This window comes from Hipposideros armiger, unplaced genomic scaffold (genome assembly GCF_001890085.2).
Source record: "Hipposideros armiger isolate ML-2016 unplaced genomic scaffold, ASM189008v1 scaffold_53, whole genome shotgun sequence".
NCBI classification, from domain to species: Eukaryota; Metazoa; Chordata; class Mammalia; order Chiroptera; family Hipposideridae; genus Hipposideros; species Hipposideros armiger.
In genome coordinates this window covers 4,856,137-4,880,045 of record NW_017731403.1, presented here as the reverse complement: position 1 = coordinate 4,880,045, position 23,909 = coordinate 4,856,137, and the positions used below count along the sequence as shown (strand labels likewise).

At 40.4% G+C, this 23,909-nt stretch overlaps 1 protein-coding gene across 23 annotated transcripts in view; it reads right to left on the bottom strand.

The window, feature by feature from the left end:
* LIMCH1 (LIM and calponin homology domains 1) overlaps positions 1 to 23,909 on the bottom strand; it is a 377,436-nt gene that overhangs the window by 63,549 nt on the left and 289,978 nt on the right. For 9 of the 23 annotated variants that reach the window (XM_019640788.1, XM_019640792.1, XM_019640787.1 and 6 more), the window contains 2 exons: positions 23,207 to 23,459; positions 3,426 to 3,461 (listed from right to left, as the gene is read on the bottom strand). In XM_019640788.1, coding sequence (XP_019496333.1) covers positions 3,426 to 3,461; positions 23,207 to 23,459 — 289 coding nt within the window. Of the gene's footprint in view, positions 1 to 3,425; positions 3,462 to 7,863; positions 8,125 to 8,569; positions 8,682 to 8,790; positions 8,910 to 10,224; positions 10,552 to 11,088; positions 11,332 to 13,936; positions 14,258 to 21,858; positions 22,126 to 23,206; positions 23,460 to 23,909 lie in introns of all 23 variants that reach the window. The other 14 variants (XM_019640791.1, XM_019640790.1, XM_019640794.1 and 11 more) reach the window with 3 other exon arrangements.

The window sequence follows — 23,909 nt, the reverse complement described above, 5'->3', positions numbered from 1 at the left end:
AGATGTTAGACAATTTAAGTCTGACCTAAAAGGGCTAAAACTGAAGATTGTGCTTGTAATCTATCTTCCCCAAGAGTATTCTAATAATCTGACTGCACAGAAGGACTTTCATCTGAGGCTTCTCTTAGCTCAGATATGACAAACCACTGTTTGGAGCTGCCTCCACATACTCAGTGGATAGTGCTGACTGTGGCAGCTGGGTCTTCCTGAAAGATAAACGGTAGTCCTCAAGAGGCAGGAGGGGCTGTGATTTTTAACTTATTTTATACTATTTATTCATGTCGTGTAGGAAAGATTTAAGAATTTGCAGAGTTAGGTAGAAAAGTCTAACCCATGTTTTTTAAACTTCAAGGATCAAAATTCCCTTAAGTAGGCTTTCCAGAAAGAGATTAAAATTCATCCCATTCCTCTTCTCAGAGCTTTTTTAAAAAACCTTTATCTTTAAATATATTGAATTCATTCAGTTCATCTTGTCAGGTAATTCACAGTCTTTGCAAAGATCTTAGAAGATAGAAAAACCTCTCTGAGCTGGGACTTGCTCATAATCTACTCAGCAGTTGGTGGATTATGGGAGAGAAAGAAGGTTCTTTCCTTCAGCTTTGCCATCTATGATTTCCACAGGACAGAATTTTGGGTTAGGCCACAATGGGAGACTTCTGGGACTCTAGGAAGAAAACAGCAACCTTCTCCAGGATTGGGAATTGGTTATCTCAGTTGATGGGCATGGAGAGGACAGGAGCAAGGCCTTCTGAGCTGCCTTCTGTCCTGGGTTCTGATCTCTGTTCCCACCATGAAGTTCTAATTGCCTCAGTCCAAATGTGGCCAAAAGCCGGTCAGGGAAATAAAAAGAGAAATCTTGTTTGCCCTCTTCTATACCAGGGAATACTATTTTTTCCCCCCAGAGGTTTTTTTTTGTGTTTTTTAAAGAAATACAAGCAAACTGGCTAAAAGAGAAATAAAACTATGAGCAATACTTTTATGCCATTTCAAAAAAAGGAACTAAGCAAGTTGAGAATAATACTAGACAGAAAATGGGCTGAATAACCATTCAGAAAATGTTCTGTAATTCAGAGGCTGGACTCAGCCTCCACAATGAAGACGTGTGTGTCTAGGGATGGGGTGGGGGGATCCCAGAGAAGCCCAGGTTCCAAAATATGAATATGGCTTGCATGAAACCTGAGCTTTTCAGCACAACAAGCCCTGCCCTTGGGTTGTTGGGACAGGGGACCCTGGCTGCAGAACCCAGGAGTGTTCCTTGGTGTGGGTTGGCATTTTTGAGGGCCAGGATTAAATTACCTCAAGGGGAGCCTGGAAATTGTTTCTGGGCCAAATCGAAGGTAAAGGAATTAAGGTTAAAATGGCCTCTGGCTCTTACAGTGTACCGGCTCTGTTGGTGGGGAAAGTGTTGGGAGAGGAAGCGTGTAGAAGTAAAGAAAAGGGCAAGAAGGTGAAACTAAATCTATGGAAACATTCTTGGCTTGCCAGGAGGCGGAAATTTCTGTTTGCCTGTGTGGTAGGTCTGCCCCTGACCTGCATTTTCCTTAAAGGGCACATCTTTTTTTGATTGGGCTGTATTTTAAGAATGTGTCAATTATGAATAAATAGAGCCCGTGCCAAGAATTACCCTTAAAGATTTTGAAAAAGGGAGATAGTGAGGGAATAAACTAAATACATTATGAATTTCTATTTAAAAATAAATGTCTGATGTAAACTTTTTATTTTGTTCCCCACATGGTTTCACGTAAATGATGTCTACTCCAAGAAGGAAATTCGGGCTTTTGATATTCCCAGATAAGACGTCTGGAAAATAAGCTCCTTCTACCCTTCTTACTCCATAGGCTGCTTTTTGTAAATTTAGTGGAGGAGAGAAGGGTGTCCCCAATCCCATCGCTTTAAAAAAAATAATTAACTTCTCCCATGGGTGAGCTTTCATATTCAGGTACAGGCAAAATCCAAAAGCTCTTTAATATAGCTCTTTTCTTTTACCTTTTAGGGTTTTCCAGAGATCTGTCTTAGGCAAACTGCACAGCAACTTTGCACTGAAGAATAAATCCATTCTATCAACATATTGTTGCTAACCAAATTAAAGTAGTGTTTTGCCTATCAATCTTATGTAATCCTCCTTTCAGTGAATATTAAATATTGCCACTACAGATTTTAAAAGTAATAACAACCAGGACTCAATTTTATAGACTCCTTAACTCCATGCAGTCAGTCAAGCTCAGGCTGAAGTTGGTTTTGGTTTTGAGACATGAGTGTGCTTCTGTATATCAGGCTACAAAGCAATCACAGGTCATACATCAGAAACTGATATCCTTGGTGCTAGAGTCAGACGGCTTAGAGCTGAGAGTACAAACTAAGCTGACATTTTGAACACAAATATGGAAAAAGCACAATTTGAAAACAGTACATGTGGGGCTAGCTCTCATCGTCACTGTTGGAGATAATATTTGTGTGTCCTACACTGCTGTTTGGACTCCTCACTATGTGACTTGAAACTATGGCTCAGAACAGGGAGACAGGGACCAAGCGTGCCGATGGTCAGGAGGCCATGAGGTGCCTCTCAGAGGAGAGACCTCAGGCTCAGCAGGCGACTGATGTTGGAATTCGATATTAGTCATGTTTCTTAAAACACAAAACACTCAAATCTGAGGAAGCTAGTAATTGGCGAAAAACTTTTGCCTTGAATATTCATTTCAGAATCCTGTGTGTGTGGAAAATCCATTTTTGAAATGGAGTTAAAGTGGTCACAGATGGGAGAGTATGGATTCTTCTCAAATTTGGAGGTGAGACGGGGGATGGGGAATGAGTCTCTCAGAGGAATAGAAACCAAATAGCAGGAGAGGAAGCCCAAGTCCTGTTTTACATCTTGACCCCTTGCTCTGCCACAGGACTTGACTGAAGCCCCAGCGTTTTGGTCTCAAGCATCCCACAGTTTATATTACTCCAACCTGGGAGGAATTTGGGCTTCTGAATCTATAATTAGCGGTTTAGGATTTATTTTCTTAACTTAAAAAAATGTGGCTATGAAAATGACTGCTTCTTTGTTAACTCCAAGCCCTAACATATCAGGAATTAAATGCAAAACACAGAATATCCTTTTAATAATTCTGTGGTTCAGAAGGAGTACCAAGATCCAAATGGTAACAAGAACAACTTGAACATGCCCCATCTACAAAAAGCAAATGTTAAGTTTTAAGCAGCAGCTGCGTATTAGAATCATGCTTCAGTTGCTTTTTCATTCATCTCTCCTGCACAGAACATATGTTCTGCATTCCATCTCCAAGTGCTTTTCTGAGGCTGCACACGTCAATTAGCTATTCAGTTCACTGTTGCATCAATTGCATTTCCATTAGTGGTAAGTACTGAAGGCATGCAGTTTAGGCTAGTAATTAATGTATTCCTATGAATACAAGACAACTTACTCTGCGTCATCAGACACAGGAGTTCTCGAACCGTATCTATAAGACCAAATACAAAATTAGAGGATTGGCAAGACAGAAGGTTAACGCTGTAACCAAGCTGAAAAGAAAAACTGCTGGTGAAATGTATGTGTGTTCAACCTCTTTTGCTGATCGTACTGGAAGAGAAGTGTCATTGTACAGTTGGCAATATTCATTCACTGCTGAAAATAAAAGAGAAGTCTTAACAGTCCCAAAAATGCAAAATTTGTATTAAAACACAGAGGAGAAATGAAAATAATCACCACGCTACCCACACAAAATAGAATCTGTTCAATATAAACACAAAAAGTCTTAGGTGCAATCCACAATGTTTAGAGAAAGCAGCTTAAAAAATCCAAGCCTGCATTAGGGTTATTCACAAACAGTTAAACTGTTCATGCTTTTATGTTCAGCCGTAATGGGCTGTAATGGACACTCAACATAGAAGCACGCTCTTACTGACCCTTTCCCTGACGTGTTAATGCATTTGCACAAATGACATCAAAGAGCATTTCTGCAGTTTTCCAAAAGCAAACCAGGACTCCAACCAGAACCCCAATCAGTGCCTTCCACATGCATTTGACAAAAACCACAATTCCTAGAAAACTGGCAGCCTTAATCCAAACCAGACTTGGATGATATTCCATCACTTAAAAATCCAAAGTTTTTTTTTACAATCTTTTATATTCTTCTGATTATTTTGATCTACAAAGCTGTACCCTCTAATGATATAGGCATTTTAAGTTATAATGTGTCCGATAAAGCAAACAAAAAGGTCAAGTCAGAAAAAATATTAGAGCATTGCAAGGGCATTATTTTAAGTACATTTTTAAAAACAGCTTCCACAAATGACTGTCTCCTTCGCAAAGGGGAATTTTAAGGGAAGTTTCTTTCCTATGCCCTGAAAGGCTGTTCATTTCTGCACTCTGATGGTAGACAAAGGATTACTGCAGTAAGGGGGAAAGAAAGAATGTTCTGCTTTTGGTTTCCAATAAATTAAATTTTGAGGTTTTCAGCAGAAATTACCTGACCCCATGTTTAGTTTCATAACAGTTTACTAAAGGGAAAGGAGTAATTTCTAAAGGCCTCTTCCTATAATCTTAGAGAAAGCACCCCAAAATGTATGGGTTTACACACACACACACACACACACACACACACACACACACACACCCCCTTCACTCTTATGCTTTTATCATTCTAAAACAGTCTGCATTCTTTAATAATTATTTTCATTCACAGTGAAGGCAACCACACCAGGGCAAAACGTAAAAGTCTCTCGAAATGACTAAAAACACAATGAGGAAAGAGTTTGTGGATGTTTCTGTTCTGGCAGTAAGACTCTTTTTCTGTTTCTCCAGGGGATAGTTTCAGAAGGTGCTAAAGTTTAACCTAATGCACTCAATGTTCCAAAAACCCTGCTACACTGAAGCAGATGACCAGCCGATTCCAGCACATCGAGAGCATGCACAAGCAACGTTAATTCTGAAGATTGGATAAACGTTTCCCAGTGAATTAACAGGCCTACTGGAATACACTTACAAATACAGTAAAACCTTGGATTGCGAGTGACTTGGTTTTCGAGTGTTCCGCAAGAGGAGCAAACATTTCAATACATTTTCACTTTGTAAATGAGTGATGTCTTACAATAAGAGTAGTTTGTTTCCGGAACAAATTATGCTTGCAAAAACCAAGGTATTACTGTGTAGTGTTTTCTAAATTATCTATGGAGGAGAAGTTATTCCTAATGGATGGTTAATCTAGAAATAACCAATTAATATAATAGTTGGTGTTTTTGTGTCTCTATTTGAATATTTTTGTTAATGTTTGATTGAAGTATAACATAAAGTGCACATAGCATACCCATACACTTCAATGAATTTTCACAAACCAAATATACCCACAGATTAGTGTTGAGTGTTGTGTACTATAGAAACTGACCCATACATACAGTAAGTACTCTTTTGAGTGTGGCTTCTTTAGCACATTTTGTTTATGAGGTTCAGCTATGTTGCTGCATGTGGGATATATCTTAATTTAAATAGCTTCTATACAAAACACAGCATTTCATGGACATCTCTGCCAACAAATGTAGATTTACACGAAAATGTAAGATCCCTCAAGGTAGGAAATTTTTTGGGGGGGTTTCCTGAATAGTGACTAGACTAGGCCCTCAATAAATATTTATTGAGTACTTACTGGATGGTCTGAAAATTCAAAAGGAAAGGATAGAGCAGTTTCTGAAGATAAATTTCATTGCTTTACTTTATTTACTTTATTTATTTACTGATTTAAGGAATTACCTCTCAGACTAATTTATTAGCTTTAGGAGCGCATCAATTTAAGCAGAAATGTCTTTGCTGTTAAGGAGAACATAATTAGAGCTTGGGCTTCAAATGCTTTCCCAATAGTCCTAGGGGACAACTGAAAAGTAGTAAGTTAAAAAGTAGCTAATAAAGAGATGTTTTTAAAATGCAAAGTAGTGAGTCAATAGGCGATGAGGTAAAAAATTGGCCAAACCACAGTTGGTATAAGCATCCTAAAAAAAAAAAAGCAATTAATAAAGTTTAATTGTGAGGCTGGGTGTATTTAAAAAGATAAAGGGAATATTCTGTGAACCCATTGATTGCATTTATGTAACTCCCAGCACTAATAAAGCGCTTCAGAATCAATAATTTGCTGGTTATATATTTCCATATTGTGAACTAGCAGAAGCTTCATTTGAAGTGAGAGGGAAAAACTGGTTTACTGATCATTAAAGATTCTCCCCTAGCACCCAGCACAGTATTTTACACATAGTAATTACTCAATAAATACTTGCTGAAAGGAAATACATTCCCAGGATGTGGGCTTGCTCTATTACCCAATTGTGTCACACGGTGAATCTATCTGACTGCTTCTCCTTATCAAACTAGCCATTCATTCCCATCTGAATATTAAGAGGACTCTTTCTGAATCACAAACAGAGGGACAGACAAAAGTGACAGGGAATTCATCAGACTTCCACAGTTTCCTCCAGCAACTTGCGTAGGCAACGCTCTGGAGTGGGACCGTGGCTTTCCACTCAGACAGAGCTGGGTTTGAATCTTGGATTGTTATTACCAGTTCTGCGAATGTGGGCCTCAGGCTCCTACTTGCAAAATGCAGATGAAAATTCTTACTCTCAAAGTCTGTAGGCGGAGTAAGAAAATGGGAAAGCACGTAGAGTGTATCTAGTAGGCAGCTACAGGCCTCACTTCCTTCTTTCCTTTCATTCGAACTTGCCCATGCTCCAGGGCCAAGCCACATCAGGGGCCGGGAGTGAATGATTCTGGTGGACCAGGGAGACCAGTCCTTCTGTCACAATTCAGCCTTATCCAGCCCTAACCATCTGATAGCCAGGTGTCATGCAGCCACTTCACTTCTCTCTTCATTGGGCTTTCCAATTGGGAAATGGAGCTAACATCAATTCAACCTTCCTGTGAATTCCCAGGAGAAGGTGAGCTAGAGGGAGCAGACACACTTTGAAAGGGCTACAAAGCACTCTACGACTATAAAGCAGAGCACAAATATTATCCCTGCTCCTGAAACCAGTGTTACAGAAAGGCTCTACTATAGTATTCTTATTATGATTCAGAAGACTGTAAAGAAAATTAAATCCAGATGATAAAGATGACTCAGATATTAATTTTAAAATTTTGGGATTACTTAAGGTTCTCTCTGCTCTCCATTCTGTCCTCTGTCCCACTACCATCAAGGTCCTTCCTGAAGCAGAACTCCATCACTTTCTGATTTTTAGTGGAACTCCTAATTATGCAAAAACACTCCTCACTCACACTGATCATGGAGACCACACTTTTAACAAAAAATATATCACTCTTATTAAATAACAACAGAGGCTTCGACATATAGGACCTTAAACCAGACCATGAACCCCAGGCTTAGTGTTTTCCTAGTCTTCATTTTAAATCAAGTCACAGTACGGAATACAAATTCCGCCTCTAGAAAACACTGTTTACTAATGTTGAAATTAAATTATAAATTTTATAAGTGGTATACATCTTCTTTGGACTGGAAGTCCCTCCTAGAATCAAAGTGAAATCAAGTAGGTCAGAAAGAAGTTCAACCCCTTTACACAAAGGCTTCTACGTGACGCAGGAAGAAACAAGAGTTTCCCATTTAGGTTGCCCACAAGATGAGAGTCAGAGAGAATGTTTAACAGGAAAATTCACAACTGAACTATTCTTCCCACACCTGCTTACATGCAAAAAAGGAAAACACATTCTTGGCAGACTGGGCCAATTTTTATCATCTCATTTCTTCAAGCAATAGCAGGTAAGTGGCACTGATGTACCCTAATGCATTAAAAACATATTCGAAGCATGTAGCAAGACTCAGACTGGAGAAATAAAGTCACAGTGGCACAGGATACTCTTCTGACCTTTGATCTTTCATCAGTGGTCCCTTGGAAGGTTCTTCTACATCCTGTTGCTTTGCAAATGGAACTGGAAGGAACTGGTTTGGGTTGGATCCAATATGTCTAAGAGACTTCCCAGTTCTCCTGGCCATCATGTCATCTTTTTGTGAATCATACAACTTTCTTTGGTTTTTCAGTCCACTGTCACTCCCGGCAGGAGCTGTCATCTTCTCTGAGCTTTCTTGTCTCCCTGAAGCCACCCACTCAGAGGCCAGAGGGCACGAACTAGGGCAACATTCAGTCCAGCCAGTCAAAGTCCACTTATTGCTAAAGATATTTTCAGTAGCATCACACACTTGGCATTAACTCAAGACAGAAGGAGTCAATGTCCACTGAGGCAGTAGCACACACAGCAACTGAGTATTAATACCGTGGACGTCCACCATGCAACTGGCACTCCCACGGGAAGGGATTTCCCTTTCTGGTTTTCATGATTTCTGAGAATGACATCTGGCCAGCACCCAACCACATGCAAAGGCTAAACTCTCTACCCAGAGGGGGCACTAAAAGCAAAACTCTGACACTGCGATGGGCGCATTCCTTTAAGTGACTTAACTCCACACCACATCAGTCACCAAAGTGCCTATTGTGGCTCTAAGCTGCTTTTTGGGAGCACAGCAGCCACACACAGCAGAGGCGGTACACCCTGGAATGCAGGCAAGGCGCTCACAGTGGCTGGCTGCTCTCCTCGGATCTTTCAGCCTTTGGCGGCATCTCAGAACCTCTGTGAGCAGCTCCTTCTTTCTCCTCTTTGCCATCCTGTGGCAGCTGTTTGGACGGAACTAAAGCCAGAGAGGACAGCTTTATTACTGGGAATGAATTCACACCAAAAGCCTTGACCCCACCTGTCATCCTTCACCTGCCAGGGAGCGGGGAACCGTGGTTCCTCACCTCCCTCTGTCCTCTTAGGGCACGCACCCAAACTGTAGACATGTTCCTCCTGGGTCTCCAGCAAGGGGGCCAGCCGCAAGACCCTTTTGCCACAGTCATCTATGCCAGAATTCATGGTTCTGTTGATAATCAAGTAGCATTGGTGTCAACACAGAAGAGAAAAAAGAGTTATGAAAGGAGACAATGAAAGTCGTTGAGACTGAAAGATTAAGAGTGTTTGGTTGCTCTCATTCTGGAAGCCAGTTAGTAGGCATGACATATTCAGATTGAGATAATGCAATGTGAACCCTGGCAAGGGCCTGAGAAAAGTCAAAGAAGGCTGGCATGACCGTCACCATGGGGTTGAATGATGGCCCCCTCAGTAGTCACGGACTCAAGGATGCATTTCTCAGTAATTACTTACTCCCATCTCTTCCATCCCAGATGCCCATCAGCCTCTGAAACCCCAACTGCATATTTCTCATGTGCTAGGGTTATTTGTACCTACAGTCTGCTCTCCTCTATGGTGTCACCCACAGTATGGAACCAAAGAAACCCCTCTGTATGTCATGGACCATCTACTGTTTCCTTTGGATTTCAAGGACCAAGCCTGGAGGAGAATGCCATGAGCATTTCCTCCTGCCGTGGAGAACTTCACCTTGCTCCCATCATGCAGATGGAACGGAGGTTCCCAGGACAGTCCAGTCTTATAAATGTCCTCCACCTGCTTAATGGGAGAGAGACCAGCCCACAGAACCGAATCCCCAAAACAGGACTTGGGAATTTAAAGCTGGAAGGCCTCCAGTGAAGATGAGAGCTGGTGATAGAGCCATAAGGACTTTTCCCAGGTGATTCCTCACAAATATGGATGGTGATTCACCAAGGACAGTCTTGACTCATAGGAACCCCCAAGAGGGGAGTCTTTTTTTTCACTCAAGGTTTATTACATACGTTTTTAAAGTAAGGGAGGAAGGAGACCTTTCCTTTTTGTGTGTCTACTTAGATGTTCAAATATTGAACTTATGATATTAATAACCATTTTTTTCCCTCCCTCTGCAAGGTAGGAAAGAGGGAAGTTATAGGTAAATCTTATTTTTATCAATATCTCTTTAGAAGAAACACTAGGGACATCATTAAAACATTCCACCTAGTTCATTCAGTATTGCCAACTAATAAAATAGTGCTTAATGCAGCGGAAGGAAAAGGGTCATTTGCCAACATTTTTGGCATTCCCAGGCAGTGATTCCGGTGACAACAGAATCAAAATGGATGCCTGCCACTTAACTTCACACACATGTTTTCCCCCAGGGTGACACGCTAACATTAGTTTTCTGCTAACCAGCAAAAGAGAAACTATGTCATCTCTGGAGGTTTCTTTAATGTACTCCAGCAAACTCTTTAAAAGCAGCGGTGACTCCCATGCAGATGTCCTTGCCTGTGTTAGGCGAAAAATACCTGCAGTCATTTTGTGGATTAAGCATTCGGTCCTCCTCTGAGCTGGATGTGGCCGAGGAGGCAGAGGACACAGGATAGGTTTGAACCTTGCTGCTAGGACTGAGGCCTGCTACATGCTCCCTAGGCCCAGCCTTGCCAATGCTGAGCCGCTTCCATTTCTGCTGATCTATCTCTGTCACAGGTCCAAAGTGCACAAACTTTTGCCGGAGGCTGGAACCTTTCTTATAGGCCCTCGCTTTGCGGCTGGCCAGGTCATCGCGGATGGCAGTTTCTGCTTTAATTTCTGGTGAAGGCTCAGGGGCGCAGATGTGCTCAACATCTCCATCCCTAGTCAGAACCAGAAATAAAGTCCAAAGGTTTCTAAAGCAAGTATACATCAATAAGACTTTTTTTTTTAATACTAAACATATGAAAAATACTTCTATGGCTAGAGCAGAGTTGCTTTTCCGTTAATCAATCGAATGAAAAAATAACCGCTGTCTTGCCTAGGTAAACAGTGCCTGAAGCTTCCATAGCTTTCAAAATATCACTTCCAATGTCAGAAATGACGGCATAAGAAAATCTTCGGTATGATGAAATAATTAAAATTATTTAAAAATCTAGTTTCATCTCCTTATAGTGAACAAGTCTGTTGAAATAACCATTCACAATAAGGTGGTTGAATTAAAGAGGTTTTCCATTGAAGTGGCTTGTAACTTTTAGTATTAATAAGTTTCAACTCATGCAAAATATACTCTGTGTTTGGAGTATATTTGTTTTCTAGCCATGAAAATAAAGGATGATAGAAGGATAAGCATTTGATTCTTTCAAAGTTAAATAATACCACTGTCAGGGGAAGAAAAACCAATGGAAAACATAACACACCTCGTCTTTCCTGACACCTTCAGTCTCTCCCACGTCTCCAAGTCAGCTTCTGTTATATTGCAGACCTTGACAAAGCTTGGGGCCTCCCGGTGAGGGGCCAGGCTGCCCTGAATTCTCCGCTGTGCCAGGTCATCCTTGTAAATATCCGGCACCTTCCTGAGTCCCTCTTCCACAGGTTCATTCTCCTGAGCCCGCATAATACAGGTCACCATTGACTTCACCTCTTCTGTTTGGCCCTGGTTCCTGTCAGTTTGATTCAGGCCCCCACATCATCGGAAAAATCAGGTTCAAGGAAGGGGAGCAGACAAACAGAATGTCAAGCATGGTCATTCAGAGGTTGAGGACAGAGTGAAATGATGGAAGCACCTTTCCCTTTCTCAAAAAATACGGAGTCATTTGGAGCCTTGATTACTTTTGTCTTTGTCACTTTTTTTTTAAAGATTTTTATTGGGGAACAGTGTGTTTTTCAGGACCCATCAGCTCCAAGTCAAGAAGCTGTCTTCAATCTAGTTGTGCAGGGAGTAAACTCAGTGACCCATGTGGGAATCGAACCTTGGTGTTATGAGCACTGTGCTCTAACCAACTGAGCTAACCAGTGACCCCCTCTTTGTCACCTTTTGACACTGTAATGAGAAGGAGTTTTTTCCACCAGATGACAGACTCTAGTTTAGTTTACGAAGAGAGACCAGGGCTCACTGAAAGACTATTAAGAATGGTAATGAGATTTTGGGTTGACAGTCATGATGCCTAGTTCCCACACTATTCAAATTGCTATAATGAATTCAAGTTTTCAGATTGAATCCCTGAGCCCTCTTGGAATGTCTTTTACTGCACCAGTAAAATGTTAGTAACGAGCTCTGCATGATCCAAATTCTAGGATTAGTTTGAAGATAGCTGGAATGTTGTTCACATAGTAAAACGTCTCAACCATAAACCCACAACTGCCAGAAAGTACATTTAAGTCAATTCCGAACAGAAAGTTCTGATGTTCCAACTCAGTCTCTGCTTCCTGATAGCATTAGTTAGATTTAGCTAATGTAAACCTGAAGAACAGAGTGTATCCCCTTTTCCTGGATCTACAGAGTAAGTTTCTTGTGCTAATAATGGTTTACCTTTGTTGATGCTATAACTGATATTTTCAATTGTTCTCCTAAGAAGTGAACGTTATACTGCTAATGTTGACAATGCTGTAATTTAAACCAAAGCTGTGGCATCTATATGCATAAACAGTCTACACATTAACAGTCAATTTCCAACTAAATAGGCTTCTTGAGATACAAAATCTCAAAATTATACATAAATAGGGCTATTTTTTTTTTCAAAATATATTGTCCAAGCCAGAAAACCAAGAGGTATTCTTTTGTTACCTGGATGATTTTGTGTATTTGCAGGGCCTGTGCAAATGGGAAGGCTACACAATTTTCTATTTACTTTTAGTTTGGGGAAGGGGACAAGGAAGGGCATAGCAAAGGGTCACCAGGGAGCCTTCTTTTTTCATCAGTTCTTTGATGTTCTCTAGAGAGGTCATGGGCTGTCCCAGACCCAGAACTGTGTCCCTAAACACAGAGTCAGGTGACAACAGACAAATGCAGCTGGAAATAACAGGAATTAAAATTGCATGCTGGAGAAAGGAAAAAAGGGAGATACAAAAGCTACTCCTTTTCCTAACTCAAGTTGCTGATCCCCATCACTATGCCTTGATGCTAGTCAGTTATCCAGAAGTCTTTGTTTCACTTGCAACAACTGATCCCTCCCACAAGGCCCTCCTAGAATGGTTTGTTACAAGGCATGCCAACAAGCCCTGCAGAGACCAAGAGCCTCCTAAAGCTATAAGGTGTCCTGTTAAAAAACTGTGCCAGTTCTTCTGTGCTCTAATCCTTGTCCTACATCCAGGAATCTTTCGTGTGTTTTATGTCTGGTACTTCCTAAAACAACAAAAGCAAAACACAAACTACTCCACCGAGCTCAATAACTCTGCCCAAAGAACCATTTTCATTGTGTAAAACACAGTTGGGATATTTATATTCTTAGTTCAATACATTTACAAACCTCTTAAGTGATCGGCAGAAGATAGCAATTAAATAATGAAGAGGCAAACTCTGATTTTGATATAAGGAAAACATACAAGAATGACCAACTCTGCATGATGAAATTTAGCAAGCTGATACCTTATGCAAAATCACATACCTCTCAGGATAAAAGTCACTGGCCAAATCACATTTCACTACAAGTTTTCTTTTCCAAATTAAGAGGATGGGAGAAGAGTTGGGAGCAGGAAACTCATTTAAAAAGAATTTCCATGATAGAACAAATAGAAGTGTATTATATGTTTAGAAATTTTTTTTTTAATGAGAAATCCATCATCAAATGTCTGGGTGATCTTGATGGTGTGAGGGAAGAAACAGCAAGCCTCATTTTTTCCCCTTCCAATATTTATACGGAGTTAATACAAGAGAGGAGCTTTAGCTAAGGAGTATCTATGTTTTCTGCCTGCTCTGAATGGACTAAAGCAGCCTTGAGAGGTGGCTATTCCCTGATAGGCAATGGCACATGTCTGTTTGTGCCATTAATGCCAATCTATGACACCAGCACCCATACGTGGTTATGTACCCAGAGACAGCACATCGAAGTTTATTTGGTGAATTTGGCCCTATTTTCGACATGGCCTTCCCACTCTCTGCCATTGCATTTAGGGAGATGGGCTATCTGGAGTTCCACCTCAGAATAAATCACCATTACCAACTGTATGTAATTGGGGCAGGAAAAAGGAGTAAGGGGGGGCTATGATACAAATCACTTTCACTTAATTATGTTCTCTCTGTCTCTCTCTCACACACACAGTGCACACCTTTTATATTCTAGACTTTTCTTTTCTGAGATTCCCTTTGAGGGTTGTTTGCTGCTATCTGATTTCTCTGCCTCTTTTTTCCGGTAAGGCCCATACAGGAGTTGATTCAGCGGCACCGTTGGCTTGGCCTGGTTCATCCTTGCTCTCCTTGCAGCAAAGTCATCTTTCTCAAGATCAGGCCGTTGACGGGCAACTTCATCTTCTGACTCTGAATCTTTGCCACGTTGGTGAGTCAGGAAAGGGTTTTCTTGGCGAAGAACAATATCGCGAACAGCTTCTTTCTCATCACTCAATTGCTTTTGACTGAGAGAGCAAACGGAACTCCACATGTGATCAGACCAAAAAAATATTTTAAATCCCCATCTCCAGACAGCAACTATGTTGTTAGTGAAAGGGTCTTCTCCATATCATTAGTTCAGATGATATCTGTTTACTATTTTAGTCCAGAGTTGCAGCATAGTTAGGGCGGGTTTTAAAATGTCGAGTTTAGCCAGCTACTAGCAACATTAAAATTTCATTTCATTTACATTGCCCCATCAGCATCGGAAAGGCAGGATCCTAAATGGCTCTGAAAGTGACAATCCAAATTCTTTTCCTTAAATTTGGAAGAGCAGGAAGCTTTCTGTTGTTCTTTAGCACATAGTAATATGCCCAATAGGTACTCAATTTGTTTTTGACTGACAGGGTAAAAATTTGAGCCAAGACACTGACCTGGGGGAAAGCTAATGAATGCAGCTATGACACAGCACACCTAGAATGTGTACCAGATTGCAAAGTGTAAAAAGGTCTTTCTGCAGAGCTGAGCTAACCTGAAACATCTGGAAGTGTTTATGACCATTCACAGGATGGACCCAAGGCATAAAAGGTTATCCTGCCCTGCACCCACCCTCTCATCAGCAACCCTTTCTTCCACCTTCTACTCCATGACTCTCTACCTCCCACTTCTTCTTCTTTGTCATATGCTAGATGTCAAGCAAATCGTGGGTAAGACATTTTGCCACAACGGCTTAAAAATCATCCCTTTGGGCTATTTCCATTTTCAAAGAAGTCTTGAAGACCCCAAAATTTAAATTCCTAGAGGAATGCAGTTTAATGGTAGATATCAGGACTTTTTCACGTTCTTTTGGTTTTACTTTTTGTTGGCAGTGGGTGGATGGGAATACAGTTGATTGCGCCTATCTGGTATTCATACAAACCCCTCTCCCCTTACTCATAAGATCAGCCTTGCTTTTAAGTAATAATAAAATGTTACAACTTTCAAAAATCATTTATCTTCTCAGTTCATAAAGCTGTTAAGCAAATAAAATACCTTGACTTCTAAAGAAAGTTCCCCTGCTTGGTATCCAATTTCTGAGAGAGGATTAAGAGTAAATTCTTCATCCTCAAAGGACAACTCATCTCAGAAATGAAGACAGGAGGAATTAGCCTGGCTAAGGGTAAAATGAGTAATGAAACTCTGTGTTCTCTGGTCAAGCAGGTGGCCCACTATCTGTTGCTCTGCCCGCACGGCTCCAGAGGAGGCCAATATCTTAAGAGCACAGCAGGCCCTCACTCCATTTGACTTTTGGAAAACCAAATCATCATCAGTCATGCCCAGAAAACTCCTTCTCACTGCTGACTATTGTTCTCAATACAATTTTAAAACACATTATTTGGAGGTGATTGGTGGCGCTTTGTTCCCTGAATAAGTTTATTTCTTAAAATATGAAATCCCACCCTTTGCGTTGTACCCCTGACGCTCAGGGTCCTGCCTGGCTACTCCTGGACCGTGCTCAAGGTCCTCCTTGCCTCCTTAGCCAATGTGTCTGGCAAGTACCAACTGGTGCTGGTTGGCTGTGGCCATTAAAAATGGTCAGCAGGAAATGATAGGCCATTGAATCAATCTCTTCAAAAAGGCTTTCTTTAAAAAGCACACTGATGCAGACAAAGAGGGTGGCTAATGGTCATTGATGCGTACCATGTGCTAGAATTTTTTCTATGTGTTAATTCATTAAACTCTAATACTAGCCCTGCGATGTTAGTGTTATTAGCAACCCCCTTTTATAGAGTGGAAATTCAGATCAGGTTAACAGATTTGCCCAAGGTCAAAGCGCCAGTTCGAATTCAAACCCAGGCAGTCTGGCTCCAGAGGTCGTGTTCTTAACCACTGTGCAATTCATTAAACAAAAGAACAGGGCAGGAACAGTTTTGAAAGCAAGAGCATCATACAAAAAAATAAGGCATTATTATTACTAGGGAGGTAGAAGAAAGAGAAGTATTTTGGTTACTAAATAAAAGGATCCTGTGTGTGGTGCTTAGAATGGAGTTGAGATTTGCATTGTAGGTTACAGAGAGCAATGTTCCATCAGGATTAATGACAGTAGAATGCTAACTAACCATACCTTACAATGCTGGCATAGCACTTTACAGTGTACAAAGCCTTCTCACACTCATTATCTCATCTCAGCTGATCCAACTCCAATTCCAGTATGGGAGCAGACCTCTAACTTGAACCTCTTAATTCCAAGAGTAGCACTTTTTTCTATTTTATGACCCGGGGTCCTGGGTTTCAATCTCCCCCAACTCAGGCAGAATTCTTTGGATAAAACGTATGCATTTATGCAAATGGCCGTGCCAATTTGTGATGCCAATTTGAGCAGAGAGAATCTGGTGCCTTATGCATCAAGTGATCTCAATTTAGATGTGGACTTAAAAAAAAGGGGGGGTGAAGAATGCTTTCCGTATCATTGGTTACGTAAAGCCACTCCCTGCTCATTTGAAAAACTAGTCACAATGACTGGTTTTCTGCTAATTGCTTGAAACCTGTAAGTTCAGAGCTTCAGAGAAAGAAAACAAAAAACAAAAAACCCCCAAACTCTAGGCCAGCACTGTTGGCCATGACGTAACAAATATGTATAAGGCAGAACATAAGACTGTATTCACAGGGGTCTAGTTACCAAAATACTTAAATGATTTTTTAATAAGGTCCTTTTTATCCCCCTTGAAGGACCTTAAAGGAAGTCTATTGTGAAGTTTCAATACAATCTACTTTACTTTTCAATAATTATAACTCTCTGAGCAGCTAGTACCTTCCAGATATACTGACTTTCATGACAACCCTGTGAGATACCAATTCTGATGCCCACTTTACAGGCGGGAATGTCGAGGTTTCTGGTTCTAGTCATCTGAACTTAGGGAAATTAAGTAAACTTAAGGGGCAGACCCAAGCTGTCTGGCTTGATATGTGGAGCTTTGGCACTTTTATTTTTCCCAAGTCATTCATAGATGAGTTGCTTTGGGAAGAAGGGGTGGCTCTGTGGGCACAGCTCACTGCTTCACTTAGAAGGAATCGGGTCCAATGTGAAAGGAGAAATGCCAGGCCCTGCCTCCAACCTGGCAGTCCTGGGCAGCCTTGTCTAACACAAGCGAGGCTAGCTTTGTGGCAGAGGTTATGGACTCGAAGCAGGGGAGGGGGAAGAAAAAAACTCTCTTCTCTACGTCTCTAAGGCTTATATATTTCAAAGTGAATGAGATAATGATTTAGACTAAGGAAGAGCTGGCATTTTCTTTCACCCCCTTTGACTTGGCAACACACAAACAACCAGCTCAGATTGGCAGGCAGCTTGTTCTATTGAAAGAAACTGGGCTTTCCAGAAAAGCCTGTTAGGCCTCCTGGGAATGTCCTGGGCAACACCAGAAACATCCCTATTTCACTCAGCATCCAAACAGGGCAGCTACATCCAGAGTCACAAAGTTCAGGCAGGTTATGTGTCTGCCTGGTCCCCGATCCCCAAAGATCTGTTCGGCAACAGCCAGTGACACAGGCATCTGGTAACGAGCGATATAGAGGAATACGTGTCTGGCACTTAGCTGCATCTGCGCTTCCTCTAAAAATTTCTAAAATGTCTATTGTTCCTCAGAGGTTTTTTTCCCCTCTGTAATTAATTACTATGTGGTTGAGAAGATCCACAGACTAGCAGAAAATACTGAGTGCTGAAACATATGAAAACAATTAGAACAGAAGTATAATCATGTGAAACCTATAATTCAGTTCAAAAAAGAGTTTACTTCTCCAATGGGAAACACCAAGTCAGAGAACTCAAATCTCCATAGTATTTTAATTCAGGGGAAGTGCATCTTGGTTTTTATTTTATCCTCTTGAAAACAGAAATCTTGGCTTCTTTGACAGAGTAGTCTCATATTTGGGGGGTAATTAAAATAGCTTCACCATAAACTAAAATAGAAGGAAAAGTACGTTCTATACTTTTTTACTTCAGTGGCAAGCCTAATAAATATTAAACTCTGTACATTTATTAGGAAGTTCTACTTTTTGTCCCTAGATGCTAAGATATCTCCTAATATATTGTTTGACAGGAAGCCTGGGACTTCTAGGCTTCTAAATTTATGTGAAAATGGAATAACATGCACCTTTGCTCTTTTTTTATATATTGCATTAAAAATAATACAGGGAGGTGTTTGAGAACGCTTGGGAAAGAACGACAGCAACAGAAACAGTCTAGAAAGCTGTGTTCTTGTCTGCTTGCCTCCATCCCTTGCCCATGCCTCTACACTCTCGCCTGTCTCTACAAACACAGACTTGTCCAGCTAAGAAACGGGAGAGGGAAATATCTTGGGCCTCTTGGGTTCAAAGATGTAGCGGTCAGAATTCATCTGGATGGCCAAGATGGGAGACCGAGGTTAAAATGGTTTAAGAGATGTCAGCATATTTAAATATTTATATTCTTATTTTCTAGATATCAAGAATACTTTTCTTCTTCATGATATGCATTTCATTCCAGTGAAGGTACTTTCTGCCACATTAAAAGCAGGATGCCAAATGTGGATAAACTTAGAGTGACTCTCAACTCTCTAGTGGGCTGCAAAAAGTAAGTGACAAAGACACAGACATGCCAGACTAGTGGCATGGTATGTATAAAACCTTTATGAGAGAGCTAGCAGCTGAAACATTGGTCTAACATATGAATTCTGGGTGTTTGGAGCAACTGTGTCACACTACTATTGGGGATATTCTCTGGGAATACACATAATTTTCACAAACCCAATTTTAAATGTTAAGTCAGAAGATCTAAGGTGTGATGAAACTAACTGACCTGCAAATTTCCATTTAATAGAGCTAAGTGGATAAAATATGTAAAAATTAAGCCGATAACAGGAAACGTGGACAGGGGCAAAAATTACCACATAAATGTATCCATCAATCAGAATTATCTTTGTAAACTAACCCTGATTTTAGGTTTGTGCATAGAATGAGACTAATCATAAAAGATTTCAATGTTTTATCAGAAAAGAAATCCCCCAGTTACTGAAGTGGCAGAGTACACTCATGGAATTTCCAGCCTTTGCCCAAACTCTTCTTTTCCCTATATCACTGTGATTCCTGAGTTTGCTGAGTTACCTTCATGTAGCTCTCCACTCATCTCCCTTTGCTCTTTTGGACACTCTAAAGATGATATAGAGGTTCCTCAAAAAATTAAAACTAGAACTACCATACGATCCCACGATCCCACTTCTGAGTATTTATCCAACACAACTGCAATCAGGATCCTGAAGAGATATGTGCCCTCCCATGTTCACTGCAACACCATTCACAATAGCCAAGAGGTGGAAACAACCTAAAGGTCCATCGACAGGTGAATGAAGAAAGAAAATGGGGCCTATACATATAATGGAGTAATATTCAGCCTTTAAAAAGAAGGAAATTCTTCAATATTTGACAACATGGATGAACCTTGAGGACATCATACTAAGTGAAACAAGCCAGTCCTAGAAGAAAAAACTATTGCATGATTCCACTTACATGAAGTATGTAAGAGTCAAATATGTAGCATTGAAGAGTGGAATGGTGGTCGTCAGGGCTGGGAGAGAGGGAAATGGGGAATTACTAATCAATGGGCATAGCGTTCCAGTTAAGCAGGATGAATAAATTCTAGAGATCCGGTGTACAACACTGTATCTATAGTTAACAGTACTGTATTGTACAGTTAAAAATTTGTTCAGAGGGGAGATCTCACGGTATGTTCTTACCACAATAAAATATTTTTAAAAAGAAAAAATGGCAAAAGAGATGAGATAATTTATGGAAGATAGTCAACCATATTAGTAAGCATGACAAAAATTAATTTTAAAAATGGCACTTTAAAAAAAAGTGGCAATTTTTAGGCCGGCTGAGTGGCTCAGTTGGTTAAGAGCTCGTTCAAGAGTTTGAGCTCTGAGCAACAGCGGTTCGAGTCCCGGCCCGAGCTGAGCAGCCGCTGAGCTGCCAACAGGTGGCAGGATGGCTCAGCTAAAAAAAAAAAGAAAAAAAGTGGCAATTTTTGAAAATGATAAAATGGAAAAAAAAGATGATGGTGTTTGGTTAATTTTAGCTTAAAGAATTCACAGATGTGATAAAAATGAAGGTATGTGTCAAAAATATTAAGATTAAAATTTTTTTGGTAAATTCGTACTCTTACCTATATCACTTATTACCTATTTTCACTGGGCCCTAAATTTAAAAACAGAAACAGGAAAAGTCTGAAAAATGGTACATGGAAAGGAGATATTATTCATTTTTGTGTTCTTAGCATCTATCCTGCTCTGTGATACTGGTAGGTTATGTTTAAAGAAATATGTGTCTGACAAGGTTGTTGAATGCAAATTTAAAGAATATCTGGGTTTGTTTCTGTTTTTAAGATTTTACAGCATTACTCTTCATTATTTCAGAAACCCACCCAGAAAGCTGCTTTTAACACAAGCATGACTTTCTATTAGAGTTTTCTAAAAGCACATCTATGTTTAAGATAGACATATTTATCTGTGGGACACCACAGACAGGGAAAAAGACATCCTTGGTTTTTCATCAATACAAAGCTATTATAGGATTCAATCCATAGAAATTAATGCTGGAACTTTCAGTTGAGACCTAGACCACAGCAATAACCACATACGGAACTGTACAGAGAAATGGAAAATGTCCCATTAAGTGTGTGGGAGGCAGATGTGTTACTGTGGTCGAAACATCTGAACTGGCCACCAGGTCAGCAGTATCCAGCTCTGAGACTGGCAAGTCATTTACTATCACTGATCCTCAGTTTACTCTTCTCGAAAATGGGTATGTCACCTATCAGGATTAAATGGAAGAGCAAATGGCAAAGGAATTTCAATTGTCAAATGGTTATGAATTTCAATTCATCAAATAAATTTTGGTCTCACTGTTATTTGTTAAGATCTTTGTGGTTATTATGTGAGAAAAATTAACCAGCTTCTCAAACCACTAAATAAAACTGTAGACCTATAGTTTTCTGTGACTGACTGCTGAAGGTCTCCATCTCACATGTAATATGAAGCCATCAGGACTGTATACTAGTACCTTTGTTACAATTAAGAGAAGTAATTACTCCATTCTTTGTTTCTGAATCAACATGCTTTAGAAAAGGAATCAAATAAACCCAGTCTTTCTTACTACTCCCTTGGGACAGAGGAAGTAAGTGGATTTTTGTAAGCCAGCCACTCTTTCTAAAGAGAGTGCTCCCCATTTCAAAGTAACTATTTTCTAGTGATGTATAAAGGAAGATAAGAGCCATTTAGGAGGAGTGTGAAAATTAACAGGCCACAAACCTTTGAAAACTAAAATGTTATTGCTAGGTAAATCGTGCAGCCCACAAATGACTGACCACAATTCTTGACTAGGGCAAGGTCTAACCAAGCAGCAAGAAGCTCACTCTTTATTCACCTCCATTTAAAATAACCAACTACTTAAGCAGAGACATGCCCAAGGGCAGAGACTATTAGCTATTTCTATTTGCTCCAAGTAGGGAATAGTGATGCAATGGGAAAAGCAGGAGATGGGAAAACAAAATGGAAACTCCAACAAGTCAGACAGATTCCAAACCCCCAGGCATGCACAAAGCCAGCCGGGCCAGCCCTCGGCCTTCTGAGCTAACCTGGCAAAGCGCTGTGCTGCTGGCATGACCTTGATTCCAGCTTGCTCTAGCCTTCTGCGCTTTTGGATTTCAGCAGCGTCTTTTAGGTCAGGCTTGAGGGCTGGTGCCACCGCAGCGCCCTCTGGAGGAGGCTGCTCCTTACCACTGCAGGTGGGTAATTCTAACCCACCATCAGAAGGCTTCCCACCAGGATCCATTTGGCCGACTGGGTCCTCTTCACAAGGAAACCCCACTTCACTTCCCTCTTCCTCTATTGTTTCGGGATAGCTAGTGAGTTGAACAATATGGTTTACCAAACTAACAGAGTGCGCTGGGGAGCAGACCACACGTCATCTCCTGGTCATTCTGAGATTACTTTCCACTTAAAAAAAAAGTCATAGCATGCAATATGATCCTTGTAGTGTGAAGAAAATTAAATTTAACCATTTGTCAATTAATACAATTCATTGTAATATCAACATGGATTAAGAGCTATTTCAAAATTGATATTGAAAGGCAAAAATCTTTTCTGTGGGAAAGGTTAAAATTTATGTTTTGTTCAATAATTAAAACTTTTCATAAAATGCTTGTTCAATGGAAAAATGATAGATAATAAAGGTAGACTATTAGAAATAACCATGCAATAATCAGTGTGGTTTTGTTGAAAGTATTAGAGTGTACTGTAAGTTTCTTTTATTGGACTATAAGGTTCTTGAAGGCAGGGACTCTTACCTCATTTACTATTAGGTCCCCAATACCTAAAAGACAGCACCTAACATGTAGTAGATGCTCAATAAATACTTGCTGAATACATAAATGAATAAATACAAAAACCATAATCAGAAATTAGGGAAAATATTGCTTGTTTCTTTAAAGAGATGAGAAATCCAATGTATCATGCATTTATTACCAGTTTCTACATATGATTCTGAAGCATGTTATATACATCCCTTACATACTTGAGCTTGTATCTAAATAAGCATGCATCTCAATAAAAATGTCTTTTTGCCTAAAGATAAGCCTTTCTGCATCTAATATAACAGGAGTAGGAGTCAGGCAGTCTCCACCGAAGGACGTGGATGACAGATCTGTTCTCAATGTTCTGTCAATAGTACTGGTTACAAAAATCTGCTCGTTAGACAAGTATTTGTTGACTACCTACTGTGTGTCAGGCACTGTTCTAGGTGCCTTCCTGAAGCTTATGCTCTATCATGATAATCTTTCTCCAAAGGTCTGTTCTGCCACCTCCATTAGTAATCTTGCATCCAAGTTCTGAAATGGTTATTTGAGTACTTTCATGTCCAGGAGCTATAAGTCCTACACCACTCATGTTCAAGCCAGGATGGGAGTAGCAGAGCTCAGGCCTTACCTGAAGGGCCTCTCCCCACCCAGAGGGGAGGTGGCGGTGCTCCAGCTCTTCCGATATTCCTCTCGCTCGGCTTTCTTCTTTCTCAGCGGAGCAGGGACATAGGCTGTCTGATTGCTTTTGTTCGGGAGGTACTGGTTAAAAGGCACTGCTGATTTCGGCTCACCATGGGAAGTCCGCCTGGCAGACATGTCATCCTTCTTCACATCCGGCAGCTTCCGATGTGGCAAGTCGGATTCAGAGTCACTGCCTCTCCCTGTGGAAGAGAGGATGGGTCCTGAGAATTGCGCTGGGCTTGCAGAGTTCCTGATGGCACGTATGCAGTATTAGGGATTTGGCTAAATCTGTGGGTTTGGGGGAATTCCTTCCTTCAATTATTCACTTAACAAATCTAAAGTAGCACTCTAAATTAGTCTACTCTGGGAAAAATGCTCAACTCTAATCAGGAACAAAAAAGTCAAATAAAAAAAAAAACAGAGGTAAGCCTAACTGTATCTGAGAATTACAATTAGCGATACATTTGCAATACCACTATATGCCTGCTCAGATCCTGTAATTCTCAAAAAAAAAATTTCAACCAATCAAGTTTTTACTGAGCACCTGCTGTTCTGTGTGTTACCCTGTGTTAGACATTCTGACAAAAATTATAAAAGATTTTGTCTTTGAGTTTACCTTTAACTAACCCATGAAATACCTGGAGAATATT